Raw genomic sequence first — 26,336 nt, 5'->3', positions numbered from 1 at the left:
GTAAGCCTCCAATAAGTGGTAGCCGCTAGCATTAAAAATAGTAAAAAGTCCCCATAGTTACAACCCTAGCGCTGCAGAACCCAGACGTACCTCAGCAGGTCCTACGGAAACCTGCGCAGTAACTTCCCACAGGAGGCGAGGACGCGCGACTGCGCTTGCGCACAAGCGCTTTCCTCCGCCCCTTCGGGCGCGAGGACCAGAGGGGCGGGTTCGGCAGCGTTGCGACGAGTCCAGAGGGGAGGACTGAGGAAGGGGCGTGGTCAGCAGGCCGGGCCACGGCCACACTCTTCCGGGCTTCTCCAGCTGCGTGCGCATCCTCCTCCCCCCTTCTTTTGTGGTCCGGCCCATTGCGAGGGTGACAGGAAACCCTGTGCAGGGAGCGCCGCCATCTTGGACGTGCCCGAGGAAGACCCTGAGGGAGCTGCAGGAACGTCGCCGCTGCCACCGCCACTGCCGCCAGTGCGTCTGCAGCTTCTCGGCCTGCCCGCTGCTTGCCGGCGCCTCGGCCGACCGCCCCCGCCCCTCTCCTGCTGCGCCCGCCCGCCTCTTCCTCGTCCTGACGCCCCCCTCACTCCCGGAAAGCTGCCCAGCCACCAGCAACCCCCCAGGTAACCCAGGCCTTCCGCAGTGTCCGGGGGCCCGGGGCTTCCTCGCCGGGCTCTCCCCGGGCTGGGGGTGGGGACGACGGCGGGCCCGGGGCGCGGGCGAGGGGCGTTGCAGGGTGGGCCGTGTCAGGCCGCGGCGAGCCCGGGGTCGGCGGTGGGCGCCGCGGCGGCCTGACAGGAGTCCATGCGGGGGCGAGGGTGTCCCCACGCGGCGCCCGCCGAAGCTCCGGTCCTCCCCGCCCAGTCGAGGGCTCCGGGGCGCGGCGTGGGCAAGGGTGTGTTCGGCCTCGTCTTCCCCGCCTCCTCAGCCGGCCTGGGCCGACTCGCACCTCCCGCGGGCCCCGTCTCCTTGCCGCCACTCTCGGCGGCCGCCGACCTCCCCCGCCGGGTTTGTCCACGCGGGCCGCGCCGCTCTGCAGCTCACGAGCCCCGGACGTGGCGTTCCCCGGCCCATAGGCCGCGTCCGGCCCCGAGCACAAAAGGCAGCAGCCCGCAGCCCCGCTGGCCTCTTGGACCGTCTGCGACGTCCTTGTCGATGTGGGTAGGCTCTCTTGGACTCGGGCTGGGCAGGGGTCTGGGCGTCCGAGGTTCTGGTTTGGGTGAAGCCCTGTAAGGTCTGTGACATCCTCTAAGACCCCGATGCTAGCTAGCATCTAGAAATAACGAAGACAAAAAGTTTTGGCTTTTCTAGAATTTAAGAAAAGAAGGCGGAAGAAGCGTGTTTTGGTGGTTTGCACTTTACCGTGTGCCAGACCCGGATTTAGGTGTCTTCCAACAGGTTTATCTTGCTTCACGGGGCCCTGGGGGGTAAGTGTCTCCATCTCCCAAGTGAGGAAACTGAGGCGTGAAGGTGTGATGTGGCTGGTTAATGATGGTATAGGCAAACTCAGGTTAGGCCAGGGTTACACACAGGACCATTTAAAATGTAGCTACGGCTTAATTCCTTTTTTGCTATGTTTGCATTTGGGTAACAGCTGATTACTCCTTTAGAACCCAGAGTCTGTCGTGTGGGCCACTACACTGCCAGTCCTCATTTTCACCACCCCAGAGGAGAGATGGCAAGATTTCCATTTTATATTTGAAGGAGAAGCTGGGTTTCGCAGAGAGCAAATGCTTTCCTGGTGGTCCCACAGCAAGTGTCAGTGTCCAGATTTGGACTCTTGCAAAGTTTACTGCTCGGTTCCATTACTGTCACAACTGCCTTTTATTTAGGGGTGGTTATTGAGGACAAATGTGACCTTGCGATAACCCAGCTCCCACTCGCCCACCCCCCAAGAGTTCCCCAAATGTTTCTTCAGATTTCAGCTTACACCCATTTACTTGGTCATGCCTTTGAGACATGTAGTTGTTAGGAATTTGGAGGGTTCCCACGCCCGTATTGCCACTTCCTAGTTAAGTGACGTTAAGCAAGTCACTTAACTTCTCAGACTAAGTGTCCTTATCTGTTCACGGGATAACTGTACGTACAATTTAGAGTTGTTGTGAAGATTAAATGGGGTTTAAAACCCTTAGCACATTGCTTGGAATATGGTAAGTGCCCCGTTGTCTCTTAACAGTGCCAAGCATGTAGTGGGTGTTTAGTATTTGTTGATTGAGAGGAGCATGGCTTTAGAGAGCTGTAGAGTTAGACCTGGGCCTTAATCTTAGCTTTCCCTTTAGTAGTATATGACCATTGGTATATCTCCTCTCTGAGCTGGTTTCCTTATCTGTAAAATGAGTTAGTTTTTAGAATTAGAGATTGCTTATAAAGTAGCTGGCATATAATAGTCACTCAGTAAATGGCCGTTATTGTAAAGAAGTAAAACCTTTAGATATTAATAACCTAAAAAATTCCTTGGAATTAAAGCTACATTTTAAAAAGATTTTGTTTTTTATATTTCATGTTACACTTTATAGTTGTTGCATACTTCAGCTATGCAACAGAATGTGGAGTGTTTTTACAACTGATTATTAGTCTTAAATATCTTTGCATAATCTCAGTAAGATATTGTACAATTAGAGGAAACTTTGGGTTAAGGCAAATAAGATATTTTAAAACTAGAGCTATTGAGAGATGTTTCATTTTTTAAAAAAAGCTTGAAACATTTTTATGTGATTAAAAATGCTGGGCATGCCGGGAGTCAGCAATGCACATATAGAGGTATCAAAGATACTATTATTTTAAGAAACTATTGTTTCTAGACAATTTTAAACATATACAAAGTAGAGTAGTATGTTGAGCCTTCATATATCCATCAGCCAGTGTCATCAGTGATCAGTCTCCTTTCATCTATATACACCTGTACCTCTCCACCAAATTACATTTTTTGTTGTTGTTTTTTCTTGTTGTTTTGATTTTTATTGGGGTATAGTTGATTTACAGTGTTGTGTTAGTTTTCTCTGTACAGCGAAGTGAATCATTTATACATATACATATATCCACTCTTTTTTAGATTCTTTTCCATCTACCAGATTATTTTGAAGGAAATCTCAGACATCATTTCATCAGTAAATTTTTCACTTATTGCTAATCCTTTTAACTCTAACGGTAAGTGCAGGGTTTTAGTTTTGTTTTGTTTTCCTCCTAAGTACTTTCCTTCTGTGGACAGAGGTACAACAGTAAAGTACTTTATTTCCTATTCACAGCGTGCTGTCATAATTAGGTGGAAACTTTTGTCTGTCTCGTGATACAAGAGAAATCTGTTTTTTTCTTATCACATTATTAATTTATATAAAAGTGTGACTTTAAATATCTTGTCAAAAGTCAGGTGATTTTTAAAGTGCGTCTCAGAAATGAGCGGGTTATTTTCAGAGGTTGCATTAGTGTTGAGGAAAGGAAATTGAGCATACATTTTGATTAGATTAGTTTAGTAGATTAACTCCCAAAGTTCTGTGTCCACTTAACTGACAAATCAAGTAGCATTCGACTTTAGTGGGCTTGTAAGCACACCAAAATGCTTCTCTTCTTGAGTTCCCTGAAGGGAGGGACCCCTTTATTTCATTACTGTGTTGTAATGTATTTCATTACTGTATTGTATAATTTCATTACTGTATTGTCAAAGCCTAGCATAAGGCTTTGTGCCTAGTAGATAATTTAAAAATTTTTTTATATTGGAATCACAAATGCAGTTTATCCTGGCTCAGGTGTTTTTAACAGTGTTCTTCATGTAAAAAAAAAAACCACTTAATTCTAACAATAAGGATAAGAATTTAAATCACCTGGAATATTTTTATTCGGGGGTAGCTTTTTTCCTGTGTTGTCTTGAATCAGTTACGTAAAAATTACACAGTAACATCTTATGTTCTAAGAGTGGAATAAAATAGCTGTGTAACAGTTGTGAAAGGATTAGTCAGACAAATGCATAAGGTAACACAGCAAGGAGTCAAACCATAAGAAAATGAAAAAATGCCCTCCATTATTGGGGTGTTTTCTGTTTGTGTGTTTGTTTTTTTTTGTTTGTTTGTTTATTTTTTTTTGTCTGCGCCCCAGAGCTTGTGGGATCTTAGTACCTGAACTAGGGATTGAACCTGGACTCTCGGCTGTGAAAGCACAGAGTCCTAACCACTAGACTGCCAGGGAATTATCCTGTTTGTTTTTTGAGTCTAATCACGAGTCACTTCATATGATGTTCCCCATATTATTGGTAAATGTGGAAGTAATGTTGGAAGTATTATGACTGGGATTTTTTGTTTGTTTGTTCTTGTTTTGTATTAGAATTATATATAAAAATGCTTAAAAAATATTTGTCTTTTTTTCCCCTACTTTTAATATTTTAGAATATTACTAATGAATATAGTACATGCTTATAGTGTCCTCACAGGGATATATAAAGAAAGTTAATAATTTTCCCCCTTTTTTCTCTCAATCTGTGTATTAATTTTTCACAGCTTGGTGTGTATCCTTCCATAGTATATGCATATAGGATTGAGTGTGTATGTGTTCAAAAATGGGATGTGCTATCATAAAACTCTGCAGCATGCTCTTTTTCACTTAAAATCATGGATATATTTCCAGGTTAATACTTATATCTAAATGGTTTTTAAACTAGATTTATATTATTTCATAGTACAGATGTACTTTAGTCATTTCCCTGTTGACGAGTGTGTAGATTGTTTCCAATTTTTTGCTGTAAAAATGCTGCATTAAATGCACTTGCACCTGTAAATTATGGACTGATGCTTTTGTTTCTGTAGACTACTTTTTAAAAAATAAATTTATTTATTTATTTTTATTTTTGGCTGTGTTGGGTCTTCGTTGCTGTGCGCGGGCTTTCTCTAGTTGCGGTGAGCGGGGGCTACTCTTTGTTGCAATGCTCAGGCTTCTCATTGTCGTGGCTCCTCTTGTGGAGCACGGACTCTAGGCGAGCAAGCTTCAGTAGTTGTGGCATGTGGGCTCAGTAGCTGTGGCCTGTAGGCTCTAGAGCTCAGGCTCAGTAGTTGTGGCACATGGGCTTAGTTGTTCCGCGGCATGTCTGATCTTCCTGAGCCAGGGCTCGAACCTGTGTTCCTTGCATTGGCAGGCAGATTCTTAACCACTGCACCAACAGGGAAGCTCTGTAGACTACTTCTAAGTGGGTTTCTTGGCCAAAGGGTGATTTGGGTTGTTTTTAAGATATTAAAATATACTGATTACTTCCCCAAAATATTGTGACACTTCAGATTCCCACAAGCAGAGTAAATGAAAGTGCCTACCTTCACATCTGTATCTGCACATTTCAAAACTAGTCGTTTATATGTATAGTTTTATTTGGAAAGGTGTCTGATTCAGTATATGGAGACTATGTGATACTATTTTGGCCCAACAATGATTAGTGTTTAATGTGCATTTAGTAACCATTTAGATCTATATGTATTGGCCTGGAAATAGATCCATGATACTGTTAAGTGAAAAAAAGCACGCTGCAGTTTCATTCAATAGCATACCCCATTTTAAATATATTTCTCACCTTAACAGTGGTATGTGTTTCATGTTCACGAGATGAGGTTGAGAAATCCTTTGTTTCAGCATCATTAGGCAAAGTTAATATTTAAATGGGGCCACAGAATAATTATTAGTGTTTAATATGCATTTAGTATACATTCTTCTTGACAACCAGGAAGTTTAGGTCTAAATTTTACATGGACTGATAGTAAAACTATTACCTTAACTTTGAGTATTAATTAACCTCCATCTTTCTCTGATTTTGATTTTTTGCTTTTATTTTATCAACCTACATATATATGTTTTTAATGAGCTACTTTAGATAGAGAAAATCATGTTCTTTGGAGTCAGGTTTGGGTTCAGGTTCCAACTCTGCTATTTGCTAACTTTGTAAACCAAGCAAATCAGTGAATTTCCCCAAACCTCAGTTCCTTCAGTTTTTACGCGGACATAATGGTAATGACTCTGCAGAGTTGTAAGACTTGAGTAAGAATTATACAAGACAACATAGGGAAAAGTAGTGCACATCCTCACATGGTTTACTCTCAACAAATGTTAGTTCCCTTCAGAAACTTTTTTGTAAATAGATATAATATGAATCGTTGTTACTAGTATTATCACTTATCCATATCTACAAATCCTGATCATAGTGCATCCTCTGAATGTAGTTATTTAATAACGCCTATTCAGAATATTAAGTTAGAACCAAGTGAGTGAACTGAGAAAGATTTGTGTCCCAAAGTACCACTGTCGGGTTTTGTGGTGCACCTCAACTGGAGGAGGCCAAATAATATAGTGATTAAGAGAGGGTTTTCTGCAGTCAGAACAATTGTAGGTTCAGTATAGACTTGACCACTTAGCTCTATGACGTGAGCATATTACTTACCTGTTGAGTCTTACCTGTGAAATGAGGATAATAGTCACCATTTTATATAAAGGTAGTAGTGAGGATTAAATGAAATAGCAGCATGTAAAGTATTCAGCACATTGCCTGGCATATGTTAAATGCCCAATAAATGGTAACTATAACAATTGTGTTTGTTATTAGTTTACAGATTGTTCATCACATATTTAATGACTTCTCTGCTTCTTGTCTTTAAGAAAAAGGTGTTAAAGGAGATCTTATTTATATGTGAATTTTATTCAAATGATTTTTGTAGAACATGTAAGAAGGTGCATTTTAACCACACCAATCACACATTTGCTGTGCACAAATTACAGGATATTACCAAGATTTTAAAATTAGTGGATATTGTAGTGTTGAGTGGACTCATGTTTTCAGAGTGTTTGAACTCGACCAATATTTCTTGCTCTCCCAATACCACTTTTTTTTTTTTTCACTTTTTGAGTTCTCAAAGTAAGTAAAGCAGAAGCACACTTAAGTAATAGGGGAAAAACTTTTTTCTCCCTTCCAAAGCTAGTTAAAAATATATTCCTCACCTTAACATTGGTATGTTTCATGTTCAAGAAATGAGGTTGAGAAATCCTTAAAGCAGTATTAAGCATAATTAATAGTTAAAAGGTGCCACTTGAACATGGTTCTACTGCAAATACGTAGTTTTGAGTGAATGCTATCAATAAACTATGGGAGTCTATTTAAACCTAACTAGTATCTTACCTTAGAATAATAAAAAGAGGACTTGTGTTAGTGGCTACAGTGCTAGATATTTTTGCTTTCCTATCTACTGAAATTAGTAAATTTTAGTAGTTCTCCTTTAACTCTGCTTTTAGGATTTTTATTGTAATTTTTAAGAAACTTGACCAGAAAATTGTGTACTGAGGTGGAGACAGGGTGCTGGTATTCAGTCTGAAATAGGGATCATTCTCTTCTATTTGGAAATAGTTTATACTAATTAATGCTTGGAAATTAAAAAAAATTCAAAATTAGTCGTCTCAGTAGATATTTAATTAATTAATGCTTGTGTGATAATTAGCAAGTACACAAATTAGTACAACTAGAATTGGTTTATAATTTCATGATTAACCTTTAGAGCATTTCAAGTAGAAACTGGGATTGTTAGAGGCCATAGTTTTAACATAAAATGAAGGGAAGCAAAGTATGTACAGCTACAATGTTCAGTTAGAAGAGAGAAAAGAAATAGGAAAATCAGAAGAGGGAGAGCTTGAGAGTAACAGTAATTTAAAGGTGACTAATTACCTTCCCCCAAGTTTGAATAGGGAAAAAGAAGTTAAAAGAGGAGTTAAAAATGAATTGGATGAGAAGAACCTGAGAGAAATGCAGCCCAAGAAGAAATTAATAACCTTTAAATATCATTTTTATTGTGAGAGATTATTTTTTTCCTTGTCTTTAGGATCTGGTTCAGAGATGTAGTAAATAATACAGACCAGTTTGAGCCTCAGGACCAAGTTCATTCTTGTTTCTGGAAAAAGGGAATCAAATTAGTATGATGTTCAGAATCAGAGTTACTTTAACTAGAAACTCTTTCCTGAAGGAACTGGTTAAGGGAGTTTTCTGTGATGTGACTGATTATAAATGTGTTACATCATGTCCCACTTTTGTTGAATGTAGTTCATACAGCTAAGTGGGAAGACTATACTGTGTGAAATTATCTAATAATTTACTGTAATTGACAACTTCCTCTTCCCTGGTAACAATAATTCACTTATTCTAAATATATACTTTTTCTACAGGTTAAATTTTATTAGTTACTTAGAAATTTTATTTGAAATATGACTTACAGTAAGGTGTTAATTTCAGTAAATGAGTTTCCCCAATCATACTAAATGTCTGGCTTGTGTATGCGACAGTTGGCCAAAACAGTAAAATCCAGGTTAAAATAATACTGGAAATAAATTTTTTAAAAAATAGGGTTAAACCTTCATATTTATAAAGAATTTTTATCTTAAGCTTTTTGGCTACACCGTGTGGCTTGTGGGATCTAAGTTCCCCAACCACGGATCGAATCCCGACCCTTGGCAGTGAAAGCGTGCAGTCCTAACCACTGGACCACCAGGGAATTCCCTGAAAACTGCTTTGAGAATAAATTTTTTTCTTTCAATTTTATTGGGGAATAAAATTTATTGTAAGTTATTACCAGCATTAAAATTCACCTCTTATTTCTCTAGCACCTAGCACAGTGTCTGACATATTCAAGGCATTTGTTTGAATAAATTGGAGAGGTTTTTTTTAAGTTATTAAAAGTAGAAGAGGGGCTTCCCTGGCGGCACAGTGGTTTGGAGTCCGCCTTCCGATGCAGGGGACACAGGTTCGTGCCCCTGTCAGGGAGGATCCCACATGCCACGGGGTGGCTGGGCCCGTGGGCCATGGCCGCTGGCCCTGCGCGTCCGGAGCCTGTGCTCTGTGATGGGGGGGGCCCCATTGGTGAGAGGCCCGCGTGTCGCAAAAAAAAAAAAAAAGAGAAATTAGAATTCTTTAGGTTAAGTCTTCTCTGAGGGTAAGAAATGGGCTGTGATCTTTAAGAATACCTTCTAATAAACAAACTTTCAAATTTTAGAACCACAATATGCTATTATTTCTCTTAGCTCCTAGAATAATATATAGCAGGCATTTGGTATAATTGTTAATCTTCAAATCCTATATTAGGTTGAGCTATATGAAATTGTCAATAATTGACTTTTTTTAAAAAATCTATAAGAACAACAGATTCATGTGGTTCTAATTCTGACATTTATTTGGTTTAGAAATAATATGATTACTCTTTCTTTGGATGCTATGCTAATTGATAATTTCAGGTAGAGTAAAAAGGTTATTTTGTGTTTATAAGTTGGTGGTTACTTTTTATAACATTCTGTTGTAAAATCAAAGAGTTCCAAACAAATAGGTCATCAGTATTCACTTGATCAGTTAACAGGGATGGGGACCTTAATAGGGGAGGAGGATTATTTATAATGATGATACTGTTTAACTTAAATTTATAAAGATTTTCTTGTTTGAAAATTTTCAGAGTAGCATTTCTTATTGGGTATTTCCTAAAGTGAAATATTGGAATTGTTTTTATATATGTTCTTATATTTCTGGGGATAATACATGAGAATGTTAAAGCGTGTTCATCTAAGTGAGTTTGTGCATTTGATCATTTTGGAAAATGCAGTTTTGCTCTGATATTGTAACCAACATTTTGTTTATAATCACTGTGCTTTATTTTATATATCTTTAAAGGATACACAGCTTGGGTGACTTGTGTATACTTTTTTTCTGAAGTAACACAGTTTTCTTTGTTTTTAGTGCCACAATGGCAACTGCACCATACAACTACTCTTACATCTTTAAATATATTATTATTGGTAAGTTTATTTAACTTATACTGTTGTTCTCCAAAGAAGGTTAAAATGCAAAATATTTATATGCTAATACTTAATGTAGTACTCCAGAAGAAGTGAAGGATTTTCTTTCTCACTGCAAAATTAAAGCTCCTTTGATAAGGTTTATTTTTGTACCAGTGATGTACCTTTTGCTTTGTGACCCTGGGTACTTCTGTAGTACAAAGCTGGGTACATTTGAAGTGATGTTGGTTTTTCTTGAGGGCTACCTGAAAGTTTGTTAATACTGGGAATGAGATTAACTTCGTAGGAGTGCTGATACATCCAGAAATATCATGAAAGCTCTCAGAGCTCCCTGGATTCCAACAGTTGATAAAGATTCAGAGTAATTGTGTAAGATACATAAAATATAATGATGGTTTTTCTCTTAATAAGTTTTGAGATTTAGCTCAAATTAAGACAATGCTGTTTATCCAGATACAGTTTTAAGAGCACAGTTGAAAGTATACATATTATTCTGTTAATTCATATTAGAACAGTTTGGTTTAATGTTGAGCTTATGTGACTGTATTGTAATGCTTCCTTCATCAAAGGTTAAATTGCTGTTAGTACAGTTAGAGATGATATCTCTTCTGTTATGATTTTCATGTGATGTACATTCTTTTGTGGAATTCCACAAGAAATACGAGATAAGATGGGATCTAGTGAATCAAGCTTCCCAAACTTATTATTTCTACTTGTTATATGCTGCCCTTTTGGTCACTCCTAGGAGTTTCTGACTTTTTTGCATGGGTTAAGGGAAAAGAACAAAAAAAGTTGAAATAGTTCAAAGTAAAAAATACTATGTTTCTCTGTTAAAAAGCTTTTGCCAGCTGGTGTCTATTTATTAACATAATTCATAACCAAATTCTGTCACTGGTGAAGGTTGGGAATATTCAATTTATATATCACAGTGAAAACTGACCTTTAGGATCTTTTGAACTCGTTATAAATTATGGAAATAAAACTTTTTTAAGTGCCCCAGAAGTTTGTGATGTGATATGGTAGAAGGGGTATAGCAATCATTGAAGAGTATAAAATTATAAGTATAAAATTGAGAAATATAATTACCACTTGAAACTTTTTTTTTAAACAGGGGACATGGGAGTAGGAAAATCTTGCTTGCTTCATCAATTTACAGAAAAAAAGTGTAAGTTCAATATATAAGATAAAACATTAGTAAATTCTTTATTGTCACATGACACTTATTTTCAGTGTATTCTATGCAGTTAAATATAACCTTTCCCTATATATGCACTTTCGTCTTTAGAAAGTGATTTTTTTTTTAATAGGTGCAGACAAAATGAAATATACCTGTATGTATAGAGTGTTGGCTTTTTATGCCATAAATAACTTGATTGACTTGTTTAGATTTTTTTGATGATATAAACTTAAATTTTAAAAATGTATACTATAAAAAATTTTAAAAAATTACAGTGTCAAACGTAAGTAATCTTTCTCTTGTTCTCTGACTTTCCATTATAGAAATTATCTTATTGGGGGAAATTTGCTCATATATCATTTGCTAATAACTAAATAATAATAGATTGGAAATATTTGAGGTGGAATTCTTTCTACATTCATGACTGGTTGATTAAGATTCAAAGTGTACTACTCTATCTTGGGTGGTAGGGGAAGGGGGCATTGTATTTTATGTAACCGATAGGCTAAATATAGTTGAAATTGTTTCCAGTAGTTGAAATCATTTCTATGGCATTTTTTTTTTCCTATGGCATTTTTTGGCTTAATGTAACATTTTATGAAGTGTCCAGCAGTCTGTGTGTACTATAGAAGAGAATAATAGTGGGTTCGGGTTTTCAGTGGCCTAATTATAAGGAAAGGACTAATAAAATTGTTCTGTTGGATTAGACGTATATAACTTGACAATACATAATTATAAATATATATTAAACATGGTGACTTTGAGATATTGATAACATTTTGCAAGATAAATATTTGTTTGACCAAAAACTAGAGTCCTAAAACCATTGATTGATTTGTTATATGTAAGAATTGTCAGAAGGCTAAATAGTATAATGTTGGTATTATGAAGAGTTTATGAAAATCTTTATTTTTCATTAGCAGATTCTTTTAGTCCAAAGGTCAGCAAACAGTAACCTGTGGGCCAAATCCAGTCACTGGCTGTTTTTAGAAATAAAGATTTTTGGAATGCAACCATGCCCATTTTTTACGTATTGTCTATGGCTGCTCTTGTGCTTCAGCAGAATGCGGTCTTGTGACAGAGATTTTTTGGTCTACAGAACTTAAAATATTTATTATTTGGTTCTTTTTTTTTTTTTGGCCGCACAGCGCGGCATGCGGATCTTCCCTGGCATGTAGGATCTTCTCCGACCAGGGATCGAACCCTCACCCCCTGCGGTGGAAGCACGGAGTCTTAACCAGTGGACTTCCAGGAAAGTCTTATTATTTGGTTCTTTACAGAAGTTTGCTGACCCTTGTTCCAGTCACATCTCTGTGACTCACTTCTGGGTTTTTGCTAATTTTTTTTTTTTTTAGTGCAAGCTTTAGTCTGTTTATAGCCTACAAGCATTAGTAAGTCATTTGATTTACTAGTGGATTATTTTCCCACTGGTCTTAATTTGAAGATTTCTGCAAGTTGGAATGTTATATTTCTTTTCCTCCCTAACAGTTATGGCTGACTGTCCTCATACAATTGGTGTTGAATTTGGTACAAGAATAATTGAAGTTAGTGGCCAAAAAATCAAACTGCAGATTTGGGATACAGCAGGACAGGAGAGGTTTAGGGCTGTCACACGAAGCTACTACAGAGGAGCTGCGGGAGCACTTATGGTGTATGATATCACTAGGTAAGCGATTAATAATTTTCAACCTTCATCCTTGAAAAAAGAAATCTATTTTAGGAGTGTGGTTTCTTTTTTTATTGATTTAGGCATTCTATAGTTTGTAATTGCGTGTCTGTAAATGAGCTTATTTGGGTTTTATGGATTTTTCTCTAAATTGCTGTGTGTAATACTTGATATAACATGTTGATTTCCCTTTCTGAAAGTGAGTATGACTGAAGGAAAACTTCAGGAGATGCCGGTGGAGCGAGTGAAAGGATACTGTTCTGAAAAGCAGTATCAGTTGAATTATTTGAGGTGAAATAATATTTTACACCACATATTTTCACTTCAGTAGAAAGCAAGCAGATCTTGAGGAGTTCCTCTGTTCAGCCTCTAGTTATTTATTTTTGGCTGCATTGGGTCTTTGTTGCTGCACACGGGCTTCCTCTAGTTGCGGCGAGCAGGGGCTACTCTTCGTTGCATTGCGCGGGCTTCTCATTGCAGAGGCTTATCTTCTTGTGGAGCATGGGCTCTAGGCGTGCGGGCTTCAGTAGTTGTGGCTTGCAGGCTCTAGAGTGCAGGCTCAGTAGTTGTGGCGCACGGGCTTAGTTGCTCTGCGGCATGTGGGTCTTCCCGGACCAGGGATCGAATCCATGTCCCCTGCATTGGCAGGCGGATTCTTAACCACTGTACCACCAGGGAAGTCCCCACACCTTTTCAAAATAAGGTCAAGCAAGGAATTAAGTAGTTTTGCTAACCCACCATGGTAGATTATAAAAAGTTCTCATACTTGCATCTGAAGTATTTTATTGTTTATTTACTTAAATTCTTTTTTGTCCTAAAATGGATTGAAGTAGCTCATGATACTTCATGTAGCAAGATTAAATTTATTTCAACTGTTTCTGGAAACTCAAAGCAATTGATAGAAACTAACGAAACTGGATCCTAAATGTTTGACTTTGGAATACTGTGCCACTTCATTAAACTCTGTACTGTTTATCTACTACTGTAAGCTAGAAAATGAACTGGATCACCTTTCATGTTAATGCAAAGTGCCAGTCTAAATCAGTGTGACTCTTGTCTCACTTTTTGAGGGGGTAGGAATTGGTGAGTGGGACCAAGTGATAGACTTTCAACCTTATTTCCTTTTGGGAAATGATTTATACTGTTTCCTCTTGAAGAGTCACATTAGCATATTATAGGACCTTGAGAAGTTCTGTAGTAAAGGAACTCTTTAAGTTTGTTTAATTTGGTGTTTTCTAAGGTTATTTTATTGAGGAACACCCTTTGGAAAGTGCTGCCTTAGAATAAAAATAGTGGATGATTATAATTATAGTGCTTGAAGTCTTACTAAATTCTAGAATTTGGTGGTGTCGGGGCAAAACAGAGTGAAACAGCCTTAATGCTCTTCACTAGAGCCAGACAGTTGGTAAATAGTTTTGTGAGAAGACTGTTAAAGAACCTGGCCATCTGTACAGACATCCTTTTATGAGGGATGCATTCCTGAAGACTTCGCATAATTGAAAGCTGCATTCATTATTATAATTTTTAAAAATTTATTTATTTATTTATTTTTGGCTGCATTGGGTCTTCGTTGCTGCACGTGGACTTTCTCTAGTTGGGGCGAGCAGGGGCTACTCTTCATTGCGGTGTGCAGGCTTCTGTTCGTGGTGGCTTCTCTTTTTGCAGAGCATGGGCTCTAGGCACATGGGCTTCAGTAATTGTGGTGCACGGGGGATCTTCCTGGACCAGGGCTCTAACCTGTGTCCCCTGTGTTGGCAGGAGGATTCTTAACCACTGTGCCACCAGGGAAGCCCTGCGTTCATTATTAATAAAATTTAAATATGGTGATGTGTGCTTAAGTGTATCTATCTATAGTGTTGTAGTTTGTTTTGCTTTCTCTATGTGCTCTTTTTTTAATTCCAGCCTATTGAGATACAGTCAACGTAGAAGATTGTATAAGTTTAAGATCATTTGATACGTGTATATATTTTGCTTTTAAACATAACTTTTAAGCATAGTAACTACTTTTGAGAAAATTTGTGTCTATTCAAGTCATTAAAAGTACTTTGCTGGAAACAGCCCAGATGCCCATCATCTGACAAATGGATAAACAAATGTGGTATATCCATATAGTGGAATATAATTCAGCCATTAAAAGGAAGGAAACACTGATACATACTATAAAGTGGATGAACCTAGAAAACATTTTACTAAGTGAAAGAAGCCAGACACAGACAGTCACATGTTGTATGATTCCATTTATATGAAATACCTGGAATAGGCCATTTCATAAAGACAGAAAGTGGATTGCCAGGGGATGAGGAGTAAGTGCCAGTGGGTACAGAGTTTCTTTTTAGGAGTGATGAAATGTTATAGAATTAGAGTGATGATCATGCCACAAATTTGTGAATATATTAAAAACCACTACATTGTATACTTTAACAGGATGAGCTTTGTGATGTTTGTTATATCCCAATAAAACTGTTACTGAAAAAAAACAGTACTTCAGGTTTTAGATGGGTACTTTTTCTTGGTAAAGTGATACTTCATAGCAACATTGATGTGGCAGCTATGACACTGATTTTTTTCCCTTTTTTTTTCTATTATTAATCATTGACATTTTGCAAACTTAAAAGTCTCTGCTTTAGAGTAATACTTTTTATTCTTAGCATTAACACTTTTTAAAAAATTTATTTATTTATTTTTGGCTGCGTTGGGTGTTCGTTGCTGCACACGGGCTTTCTCTAGTTGCAGCAAGCAGGGGCTACTCTTAGTTGCGGCACGCAGGATTCTCATTGCGGTGGCTTCTGTTGTTGTGGAGCACAGGCTCTAGGCACATGGGCTTCAATAGTTGTGGCATGTGGGCTCAGTAGTTGTGGCCCACGGGCTTAGTTGCTCTGCGGCATGTGGGATCTTCCCGGACCAGGGCTCGAACCCGTGTCCCCTGCATTGGCAGGCAGATTCTTAAAACCGCTGCACCACCAGGGAAGTCCCAAGCCTTGTGCTTTTTAAGAATTATATTTGACCATTGTTTGCTTAGAAAATTTTAAAGCATTGGGAAAAAAGTTTTTATGTGACTTTTTTTTGACATTTATGTGGTGATTTGTGTATAATGTAATACAGCACAGAAAAAAGAGAGTCTGAGTAAGAAATTCTTTTCACTTCTCACTGGGAAAGGATTAAATGTTTGGAATATCACATTTTATATGAGCACTGGCAGCTGGAGATCGTGCAGTATATTCACAAGGCTGAACTTGAAACACTTCAAGGACACAGTGTGTGTACAGGGTTCTACACCCGGCTCTGAAATCATTAAAATCTTTATGGGCTTCTGTTTCCTCACCTGATAAATGAGTAAGATAGATTAATGTTCTGTGAGTCTGTAGAAGTCAGAAATATTTTTAAGCTACAAAATTTTTTAAAATTTTGACCTTTTTGGTAAAGTCTAATTAATAGTAATAGTATATACTCTGTATATTATTGTAAATTATTTGGATTTGTTTGTTATCTTAGATCCTACTTGGCTAGTGCAAAGGAGCCTATGAGTTTTTAAACTCTTGGGTTAGAGAAAATGGAGAAATAAGGCAGTCTGTATCCCCAAATGAATTAGCTGCTGGTTAATAAGAGTATAGAGTTAGGATAAACTCACTGTCTGATATACCTGGGGATTTCAGTTTCCAGTCAAATGTATTAAATGTCTTTTTAAAGCCAATTTTTAAAACTCTGAGTTTAGAATTGTTTTCCATCAGTTTTTTTAAGTTGTTCCTTGCTTGCTTATTGGTCTGTTTATGGATGTTCTTTTAAATGTAAAAAATTTACTCCTGACGTGTAAGTAATTAGCAAAGTTGCTGGCTATTGAGTTATTTATTTAAAAATAATAAGTTTTCCTAGATTTTTGAAAAGTATATGTTTGCATTCCACAGTTGTACTTTAGTGTAACAATCTAGTCAAATCAAAAATACTTCTTTAGGATCTGTTGATTAAAGTGTATATTTAAAATATTTGTTGAAGTTTCTTTTTTTCTGTTGAAATGGCATCTGTGGCAGTCACAAATGTAAACTTTAATTTTTGCAGAAGAAGTACATATAATCACTTAAGCAGCTGGTTGACAGATGCAAGGAATCTCACCAATCCAAATACTGTAAGTTAAATGACATCTATTATACAGAAAACTTAAGATCTAAGTTGACTCAGAAAGGAAAGCCATTTGCTAAGTGGGCTTTTTTTGTATTTGGGTACTAAGAATGAGAGAATCTTTATTCTGAAATTAATTGAAGAAAAAACGTTCTTTTCAAATATGGATTATGCCAGGTTTTGCGTCTTATACTTGGGTTTTGTTCATGTTAGTGGTTAAAAAAAAAAAGAAAGTTATGAGTGGGGTAGTCTCATGTCAAGTGGAGACTCTGAAATCTGAAACTATCACTTTAATCTGCATTAGTTTCATAAAATGTTACCATTAGAGGAAGCTAGGCAAAATGTACTAGGGAATCTCTGTATTTCTTACAACTGCATGTAAGTCTCAATAAAATTTCAATTAAAAATAAAAAGAGTTCTGCATGCGTTAAAAAATTAGCCAGTCTGAGAAGATATTTATTTATGGAGATTTTCATAGCCACCATGCTAGACTCTGCAATATACAAAAATCAATGTGGGTCCTTAGCCCATAAAAGGTTATAGTCTAGCAGGGAGATTACCTGTGGGTATACAGATAGCTATACTGAAAAGCAGAGTGGAATATGGGTTAGAAATAGAGTTACTGGTGTAGTGCTTGGTGGTGGTGGTGAGGACCCAGTATGAGCAGTGCCATCTGGAGAAACCAGCTTTATAGAGGAGGTGTTGTTTGAGCTGGGACTTGAAGGGTAAAAAGGTTTCAGTAGATTCTGTTGAGGGTATTCCAGGAACAAGTGAGGAAAAGCACAGATCTGTGACAGACTCTGAGCTTTTTGAGAGTAAGGCCTGTGTCTCACTTAGCTTTGTACCCCAGCACCTGGCAGTGGCCTGGTTTAGTAAATATGTAATCAGTGGTAAGATTGGCTTTCATCAGGGAACAGCAATTTAATTATATTGATAGTCAGTTAATATGGTTTGCCTGTTATGCCAGGGACTGTGTCTGGAACTTTCCATTATCACATTAAACCCTCTGTAGGTATACATACAAATCTATAGATGAATGTTCATCAGCAGCTTTATTTGCAATAACCAAAACTGGAAAACAACCTAGATGGCCATCAGCATGTAAATGGTGAAACAATCTGGTACGTCCATACTATGGAATACTCCCCAGCCATACAAAGGAATGAACTGTAGATAAATGCAACACATTAGATAGATCTCGGGCATTGTGCTGAATGAAAAAAAGTCAGTCTCAAAAGATGACATACTGTATGATTCCATTTATATAAAACATTCTCAAAAAGACAAAATTATTGAGATGGAGAACAGATTTGTGGTTGTCAGGGGTTAGCGATGGGGGTGAAAGGTGTTAGTGTGAGTTGACTATAAAGAGGGCAGCACAAAGCAGTTTCTTTGAAGTGATGGAACAGGTCTGTATCCTGATGGTGATGACACAAATCTATACCTGCAATAAAATTGCATAGAACTATACACACTCCAGAACCTGTAAAACTGGTGAAATCTGAATAAGGACTCTAGATTATACCAATGTCAGTTTTCCTCGTTTTGAGAGTGTACAGTAAGTATGTAAGATGCTACTATTGGGGAAGCTTGGTGAAGGGTATATAGGACCCCTCTACTCTTGTGTAAGCTTTTGTGGTTCTATAGTTACGTTCAGGTATTGGTAAAATATTAAAAACAGCAAGGAAACAACTTATTGTACAGGGTCCTTAGAGGAGTGTAATAAAAAAATTAGCCGTGTCCTTCCTGCCTCATTTATGCCTCTTAAAATCTTTAGAAAAAAGAAAATCTCTTTAAGGTCCAGTGCAAATGTTACATTTTCGGTAACGCTGCCTTTGATTTCTGTGTGGAAGTTAAATACTTCCTCATTTTGTTGGTGGTATATTTTGTACCTCTGTCTTGTTAGCATGCCACTTTATGCCTCCCCTTTCATGATGATGAGAAGCATTTTGGAAATTCTTAAGGAATGGAGAGCAGGCAGTGTTTCCATTAAGCAAACATTTCTTGCTTTGAGCACCTGTGTTGTAACGGCCCTGTACTACTAAGCCATCGTGACTTGACCAACTTTGATATTTTTTGAAAAATTGATTTCCTTTAAGTGTTATTGCCTTATTCTTTAGAAGACTAGTGGACTATATATGAAAACTTCTTTCTCTCCTCAGTGGGCGCTTGTCCACACTGACTGAAGAATGCTCACTTGCTGAAGGTTTACATTCGGGTCAAAATGGCTATACTTCATGGACAGCATTTTTTGAAAGTAGGACAGCCAGGGCCTGAAATTTCACGTGAAAAAAAGTTAATGGTGGAAATCCCTTTTAGTTGAAACCGTCCATTTCTGAAGTATCTGTATCTGGATTACCACATCTGTTCTGAAGGGGAAAAGCGAGGATGGGGGGAGTTGCCAGTTGGTGTCAAAAAATACATTGGTAGAGACAGTTTATCCCCCAGCTCATTCCAGTAAAGGCTGAAGCCCTGTTTCCCAAGGCTGCACACGTTTTTCTTAGAGCTTTTCAGAGCAGCCTTTAACTTCAGCCTAACTTCACTGGTATAAATGACTCCAGAGTGGGTATAGGTGTATATAATATTTTGCCTTGAATTTGAAGCCACTGCATATACGTCCTCCCACCCCCAATGTCCTCTATCATGGATACACAGTCATTTGTTATCAGTTGCTACAAACTTAGTCCAGCCTAGGGATAGTGTAGGGGAGGACAGTATTTGATGGTCACAGTTTGGGTTTTCTACCTGACTTCTAATGTCCGCCTACCACTGACTGAGTGACCTTTGACAAGTCCTTATTTGAGTATTAATTTCCTTACTTGTAGCCTGAGAAGTTGAACTGGTAGTTGTAAAGTTTTTTGAGGGTCCCAGGAACTTTTGAAAATCTGATGAAAGCCACAAACCTTCTCTTCCAGGGAATGTCCTTGTTTACAGCATTTTGTGCTTAATTTCAGTATATTCACAGATACCCTGGAGCTTGTCCATGGACCCTTAGTAGTCTTACTCAAATAAATCATAATCTTTGGCCTAGACCAGATGTGTTTCAGGCACACAAAAACAAAACAGGACTGTTTTGTTTTTAAATGGCTTGAGAGCTGAGACTGGTTTTTACGTGTTTATAGGGTTGTTTTTAAAAAAGTCAAGAAAGAAGTATATGCAAAGCGACCACAAACCTGAAATACATACTTTTTGCCCTTCACAGAAAGTTTGTCAACCCCTGGCCTAGGTAATTGCTGACATCCCTCTTCATACTAATACCTTCATGATTCTGTAGTTCTGTCTGATGGATAATTGCTAGTATTTCGTTTCCTTTTTAGACCCACTTGTTTTTTCTTCAAGATTTTTAGATTTCAGAATTTTCATGTTTGATTTAAATGGTTTCTTTTGTTTTAAGATGTTTTTCTTTTGGTCACAAACTAGGTAATAATTCTCATAGGAAATAAAGCAGATTTGGAGGCACAGAGAGATGTTACATATGAAGAAGCCAAACAGTTTGCTGAAGAAAATGGTGGGTTTCTTTTAAGACTTTTAATGGCTTTTTTGGGTCACACATGGGAGAATTTCTAGGGATAGGTGGGATTTTGACAATGCAGATTATTTGACAGTTTTTTAAAAATGCAAACTGCTCAAATCTAAGAATGAGGAAATAACAAAATGTGTTTCTATTTGAGGGCAGTAGAGTTATTTAATGACAAATGTAAAGATTCCCTCCATCTCAAACTCATATAGTCTTTCATAAAATACTATAGAAGGAGTACTGAAAGCTGTTGGGAAACTTTTATTCAGATGTTACTGAAGAGAGTGTCCTTGTGAAAGTTAATTCGAAATATCCTTCATAGTCTGAATTTTATTTTTAGGCTTATTGTTCCTTGAAGCAAGTGCAAAAACGTAAGTATGGCTAAAGTTAGTAGATCATTTTTAATTACATTCAAATTTCTCAAAGTAGAACCATATGTTTAAAAATGTATAATGTATATACATGTAATGTATAATATATAAATGTGTAATGCTTATGGCAGGGAAAACAGTCAGCAAACATCCCTTTGCTTCCTGTTTCACTTTTCAAAATAATGTTTTTTGTTACTTTCCCTAACATATTATACCTTGCTTATACCCGTTGGTAAGCCAGGTTAATAAATGAAATTGTGTTAACATTTCAGAAGTGTTTGACTTTTACAACCAAGGTTGAATTTGGCATCTTGGACTCAAGGTTGGTCAACCTGTTGATTTAATGCTGCTGCTTATAGTAAAAAGCATGACTTAAGGAAATATTCAATGTCTAAGAATAATTAGAAGCATAATTAACATTTTCTAATTGTTATTCCATGTTCATTATTGAACCCCAGGACTGCTGTCATAGTTCTTCATTTATTAAGCCAAAAATTCCTTGCAGTGGTGAGAAGCTAGCTCCTTTTTGTTTAGCCTCATCTGTACTGTTAGTCCTAAGGGAGATGAACTCAAGTGTGAACATGGCTAAGCATGATAAGAACAGTACAGTTCATGCTTGGCTAATCAGACCATACAAATCCTGGAATACTGTTCTGCATGTGTTTGGAGATGACTTCATTTCTATTTGAAATACCCACTGTAATGGCCTGTCTTAATTATTGTTATATATTAATATACAGCATTTTAATGATCAGAGCACATAGTTTCAAATAGGGTTTGTAGAAAGAGCTGTTAGTATTGTTTATATGCTTTCCACAGAAAATATCTTCCCATGTTGTTCTCTTAGCTCAGTCTTCTGGTAGTCCCTTATTAGATGATACTGGCTGAGTTGAAGACATCATGCCAGTTGACTAAAGGTTAGCAAAAGGTCAGTGTATAATGTCCTGTCTGTCGTAGAAAGCTGTGGTTCGCCAATAAAGTTGTCGATTGCCTCTTAGGGGAGAGAACGTAGAAGATGCTTTCCTTGAGGCTGCCAAGAAAATCTATCAGAACATTCAGGATGGAAGCTTGGATCTGAATGCTGCCGAGTCTGGTGTACAACACAAACCTTCAGCCCCACAGGGAGGCCGGCTAACCAGTGAACCCCAACCCCAGAGAGAAGGCTGTGGCTGCTAGTGACCTCTTTGCCGTGGCTCTCATTTGACCTTTCACCTCTGTCTGTTGGAAGCAGTACTTTTTACTTGCTGCCTCATTGTCTTCTGTACATCTTACTGGGTTTAATTAAAAAGAAAAAACAACTCTGTTGTAAAAACAGTTTAACACAATACTAAACTGCTAAACAACTAGATGTAATCAGGTTATCAAAGGCAAGTAGAGTAATAAATCTCTTCTGCATGGTAAATCTAGACTTTTTTTCCCCCTTGATTGTCCTCGTGATAGGTATGTCACCAATACATGATTTAAACTGAGCACTGATGCTGGACTTGAGTTTTACCCCTCCCTCTTTTTGGCAAGGCTTTGTCTCATTGTACGGTTTAATTTCATGATATCTTAAGTCTTTCTTCCCATTTTTAACTGTTCAGGTATGTCTGTTATAACCCATAAGTTTATTGCTGTGAAATGACTTCTGATGATAGAGAAGGGGTCCTTTAAAGCCTTTTGTTTTTGTTGGATAAATTCCCTGTTGTGTGGGTGGCATTTTTCTTGAGGCGGTTTGCTTCTGTCTTAGCCTTGCACAGGGAAAATACCCATTTATCTTTTCTCTTGTGCTTAATTAATAGCTTTATCCTTTTTTTTTTTTACACCATTTTATCTTTTTCTCTTTAGCAGAAAGTAAATATGTATAAAATTTGAAGGAACCGAACTAACAATACATTCTGTGTATATTATTTTAATGAAGAAAATAAATTGATTACTGGCATTGGAACAGTATAAAATACCAGTTTGTACAGTATGACCTATATGTGACTATGTTACTCCCTTCCATTTCACATAAGGAAATAGACACAACTGCAGTTCACAGGATGTACTGGCTCCACCCTTTGGTGCTGGCAGTGTTTGGGGACATTATGCTGGAAGGAGCTCCTGGCATGAGAGGATTAACACTAGTAGATTCTGTTCCATCTTTGCACTGTGGCTTACCTGCTGATTTTCTTAACTGTTCTTGTGCAATCAATAATGTGCTAACCTGCTTTTCTCTTTTTGTAACGTTTTGTATTACAGGCTGCATTTCTTGCCTTACTATATAGAAAAAGAAAAAAGGCTGGGTTTATTATTGCACATTTTAAGCTTTTATACCTGTATCTTCTTGGAATGGTGAGATTCTAAACGAGACAGCCAGAACTGCAGGTCTGCTGTTAAGGGATTTTAAATTGTGCATTTTTAACACTACAGTGAAATAATCTAAGATATCCCATGTTCTTAGTATGAGGGGCTATTTTATGTCATGTTGGCATAAATTGTTTTGTAAAGGGGAAAGTGTTTCTAACGGTGTTCCAGTATTTGTGCTGATACAAAGTAAGTTATTGCTTTGCACTAGGTGGTTTGGCCACTGACAGAATACTGTATTGCAAGGGAAATAATCTTTTATTTCTTTAGAAAGCAAACTTACATTTTACCAAGTTCTTTACTTCTGTTGATTGATTTCTAATTGAGTTTATGGTTCAGGCTGGGAACTGAGAAGTTATTTGAAGTAGGATAGGCAAACCTCAGTATATTATATACAACGCACTCTCAGCTCAACTGTTGTGTTTAAAATACACATTCTAAATCCCTATTTACAGACACTAACGTAAAAAATACAGCTTTCTGGGTTGTAAACATGTGGTAGTACCAGAGTATTGTATAGTCAGTGTTAAATAAAAGCCAAAACTGGAATGTGCAGAAAATAGGATTTGGTTAATTTGTGGACTCACCTTTCTGTCTTTGTTTAACTTTTTAAAAAGATACCTGGAGTAGATCAGTGTATTCTGTTAAAGACTTAACAGTGATCCATTTTGCTTACACTGTTGCATCACAAGGGACTTGCCCAGGGACCATGACCTGCTGGTGTGTGTATATATTTACAAAAACAAAACAAACCAACCACCCATTGGGATATAAGGTAGCAATCACAAATGAAAGACTGCGGCTTGTTTAGGTGCAGTACCCTGATTTCCCAAAGTTAGTTACAGTGGGTCTTAATTGTTTTTGTGACAGGAGTTATTCAGACTGCTGTACTCTTCATTTGATGTAACAAAATGCTATTAATCTAAATATTTGTAAATAAAGTACCTGTATCTAGATTAAATTAAAATTGTTTGCATTATTTTCTGAATTATAACAGGATTTCATATTTTCTTCAGGCAGTTATTTGGCATAAGTCGCCAGTGTTTATTTCAGAATTGTCCTTTTTGTTTAAAAAGAAAAGTCTACATAAGTAGCGTATAAATCCACATCACCCAGTAATTGAGCTAGTCTTATCCTTGTGTTCAGATCACACTTGCAGTGTTTTTCAACCTTTTTCAGTGTGAGATCAGCACATTTGGTGGCTGATAGTGTTCTCCCTTGACTGTACTTGGGGCCAAATTCTGTTATTTGCATGTGTAATCCCCTATAATAAACTTGGGTGCTCAAAAATAGAGAAGCAAATTGTCATATTGTAATATCTGTGTGCCAGACACTGGGCAAGTACACTTTGGAGAGAATGTGAAATTCTTTTAATTTTTAATCCATGGAGAGCTTACTACGTGTGTGGTCACCTGCTTTTCTGGGTTACTCGTTGCCCTTTTGCACCTACGAGGCCCTCCTGATTAGTAATTGGTGCTCAGTACTCTACGCGTTAGACATTCCAGTATGATGTTCAAGTATTTTTCATGGACAAAGTGTTTGATGCGGTAACTTTGATTTTTTTTTTTTTTTTTTTTTTGGTGGGGGTGGGGGTTGGTGGTGTTCTCATAATACTAGTTAGAGGTAGCAAAGTTTCTTTGGCAAGATGTCTTTTGGAACCGGGTGTTTGTTTGGCGTTACACGTTAATTACCTCACCTCTAATTCCAGAAGACTATAGTTTTGGGAACTTTTTTGCCCGCTTTTTTTTTTTTTGTGGTATGCAGGCCTCTCACTATTGTGGCCTCTCCCATTGCGGAGCACAGGCTCCGGACGCGCAGGCTCAGCGGCCATGGCTCACGGGCCCAGCCGCTCCACGGCACGTGGGATCCTCCCAGACCGGGGCACGAACCTGTGTCCCCTGCATCGGCAGGCGGACTCTCAACCACTGTGCCACCAGGGAAGCCCCGCCTACACATGTTTTAAGTGTTCTCTTTTCTTATAAACGTGTGGCTCAATTCACTCCCCTTAACAGAAGACCAAATGATTCCTGTTCATGTGGGAATATAGAGAGGGTTCATGTGGCAGTTTAGAAAGAAAATATTTTACCCTCATTCAGCACATGGACAGACCAGGAAACTGCGTCCTTGAAGGATTTCAGTAATTGTGGATAGGCCAGGATTTTAAGCATTTTGCTAAGACTTGTGGAAATGAAACAAAGAATATAACTACCAAATCAGTTTTATTTTGGAAGTAGATGTTTTCTGGAACTTAATGTGTTAATAAATTTTATGCCATTTTCATTGTCTTTAATCGTATTTATCCCGTATCTGTTTTTTTTTTCTTTTGGCTGTGCCACGTGGCATGAGGGATCTTAGTTCCCCCACCAGTGATCGAACCTGTGCGACCCCTACAGTGGAAGCGTGGAGTCTTAACCACTGGACCACCAGGGAAGTCCCTATCCCATATCTCCATATCTTAATGGTCCAGCTCTAGCCAAACAACTTATTAGGAATATAAACCTCAGTAGGTGGTGAGAGATTACTCACTGTGCTATACTGTGTATAGTAACATGGTATATAATACCCGTTATGGTTCAAAAGCTGTATAGGGGCCTAGAAGAGTCCTTGGGGATATTTTAAAACAAGTCTGACTGAACACAATTTGAATTTACCACTGGGTCAGATTCTCCAAAGTCCAAAGTTCTAATTTTCTACCACAGAATATTTTTGGTTAAGGAAAAGCACCTGAAGTATATATATAATAGTTTTATAACAGATATTTTCAAGTGATAAAATATATTCATTGATAGGTACAACATATTTCAACCTGCAGGCAGAGATGGAAAATCACTTGAAAGACTGAAATTTAGGTAAAAATTTTATGGTTTAACTGTAGATATGTGAAGTGTAAAGTCAGAATCCGTCAGACCCAAATTTACTTTATCTTTTATTTTTATATGAATACAGATTTTAAACAAAATCCAAAAATAACTTGGCACTGTTAATGAAGAGGGGCTTAAGTACATTTTTTTTAACCTTCCTAACTATGGATTTTACCAGTTTATAGATTCAAATCAGTATTGGTTTTATAATAATGCATTTCAAAGTGAAAAAACCCTTAGCCATCTAGGACCCTGGTTTAAATTGTATACAGTTGTTCCCATATGTACAGGTGACTTACAAAAACCCTGACGGTAATTGTCCAAGTGGAGTTTCAGCATTTGAATTCACTGGTTCATGGTAAAAAGCAAGTGGCATTCTAATTATGAAGTTGGTGAGGTAGTGGAAAAGGTATTTCCTCATATTTCTGCAAGACAGTTTTCCTCCATCTGGCTGAGCCACTCTTTTCCTACAACAAGATGAGAAAGTCAGGATGAACTCTTGCAACAGTAAAAACAGGTTTTAACTAGGTTA

At 37.8% G+C, this 26,336-nt stretch overlaps 3 protein-coding genes across 17 annotated transcripts in view; 1 reads left to right on the top strand and 2 right to left on the bottom strand.

The window, feature by feature from the left end:
• Positions 1-1,258, bottom strand: part of LOC117312808 (uncharacterized) — a 54,351-nt gene extending 53,093 nt beyond the window's left edge. The window contains exons 1-2 of the mRNA XM_033859331.2: positions 982-1,258; positions 91-908 (exon numbers count right to left, since the gene is read on the bottom strand). Coding sequence (XP_033715222.1) covers positions 91-908; positions 982-1,258 — 1,095 coding nt within the window. The remainder of the gene's footprint in view (positions 1-90; positions 909-981) is intronic.
• RAB14 (RAB14, member RAS oncogene family) lies at positions 477-23,910 on the top strand. Of its 5 annotated transcripts, XM_019946484.3 has the most exons (10): positions 944-1,142; positions 1,297-1,412; positions 3,038-3,132; positions 9,713-9,771; positions 10,883-10,936; positions 12,437-12,614; positions 16,668-16,734; positions 20,148-20,235; positions 20,585-20,615; positions 21,614-23,910. In XM_019946484.3, the coding sequence occupies exons 4-10, from the start codon at positions 9,720-9,722 to the stop codon at positions 21,789-21,791; spliced, it is 648 nt and encodes a 215-aa protein (XP_019802043.1). In that variant the 5' UTR covers positions 944-1,142; positions 1,297-1,412; positions 3,038-3,132; positions 9,713-9,719; the 3' UTR covers positions 21,792-23,910. The 5 variants fall into 5 exon arrangements, with proteins under 5 accessions (XP_004314010.1, XP_019802044.1, XP_019802041.2 ...); XM_019946485.3 differs by lacking the exons at positions 944-1,142; positions 1,297-1,412 and adding an exon at positions 495-608; XM_019946486.3 differs by lacking the exon at positions 1,297-1,412.
• Positions 21,892-26,336, bottom strand: part of CNTRL (centriolin) — an 88,745-nt gene continuing 84,300 nt past the window's right edge. For all 11 annotated transcript variants that reach the window (XM_073806508.1, XM_073806512.1, XM_073806513.1 and 8 more), the window contains one exon: positions 21,892-26,271. The gene's annotated coding sequence lies outside the window, so the exon portion shown is untranslated. The remainder of the gene's footprint in view (positions 26,272-26,336) is intronic.

Source organism: Tursiops truncatus, chromosome 6, assembly GCF_011762595.2.
Source record: "Tursiops truncatus isolate mTurTru1 chromosome 6, mTurTru1.mat.Y, whole genome shotgun sequence".
Taxonomy (NCBI): Eukaryota; Metazoa; Chordata; class Mammalia; order Artiodactyla; family Delphinidae; genus Tursiops; species Tursiops truncatus.
This window is presented reverse-complemented; position numbering and strand designations above follow the sequence as displayed.

Bases quoted from the DNA above. Each gene is read 5' to 3' on its own strand.
- RAB14 (XM_004313962.4), top strand. From the start codon at position 9,720: ATGGCAACTGCACCATACAACTACTCTTACATCTTTAAATATATTATT. The intron at 9,772-10,882 runs GTAAGTTTATTT...TTTTTTAAACAG, and splicing joins CTTTAAATATATTATTATTG to GGGACATGGGAGTAGGAAAA. The intron at 20,236-20,584 runs GTGGGTTTCTTT...TTTTATTTTTAG, and splicing joins ACAGTTTGCTGAAGAAAATG to GCTTATTGTTCCTTGAAGCA.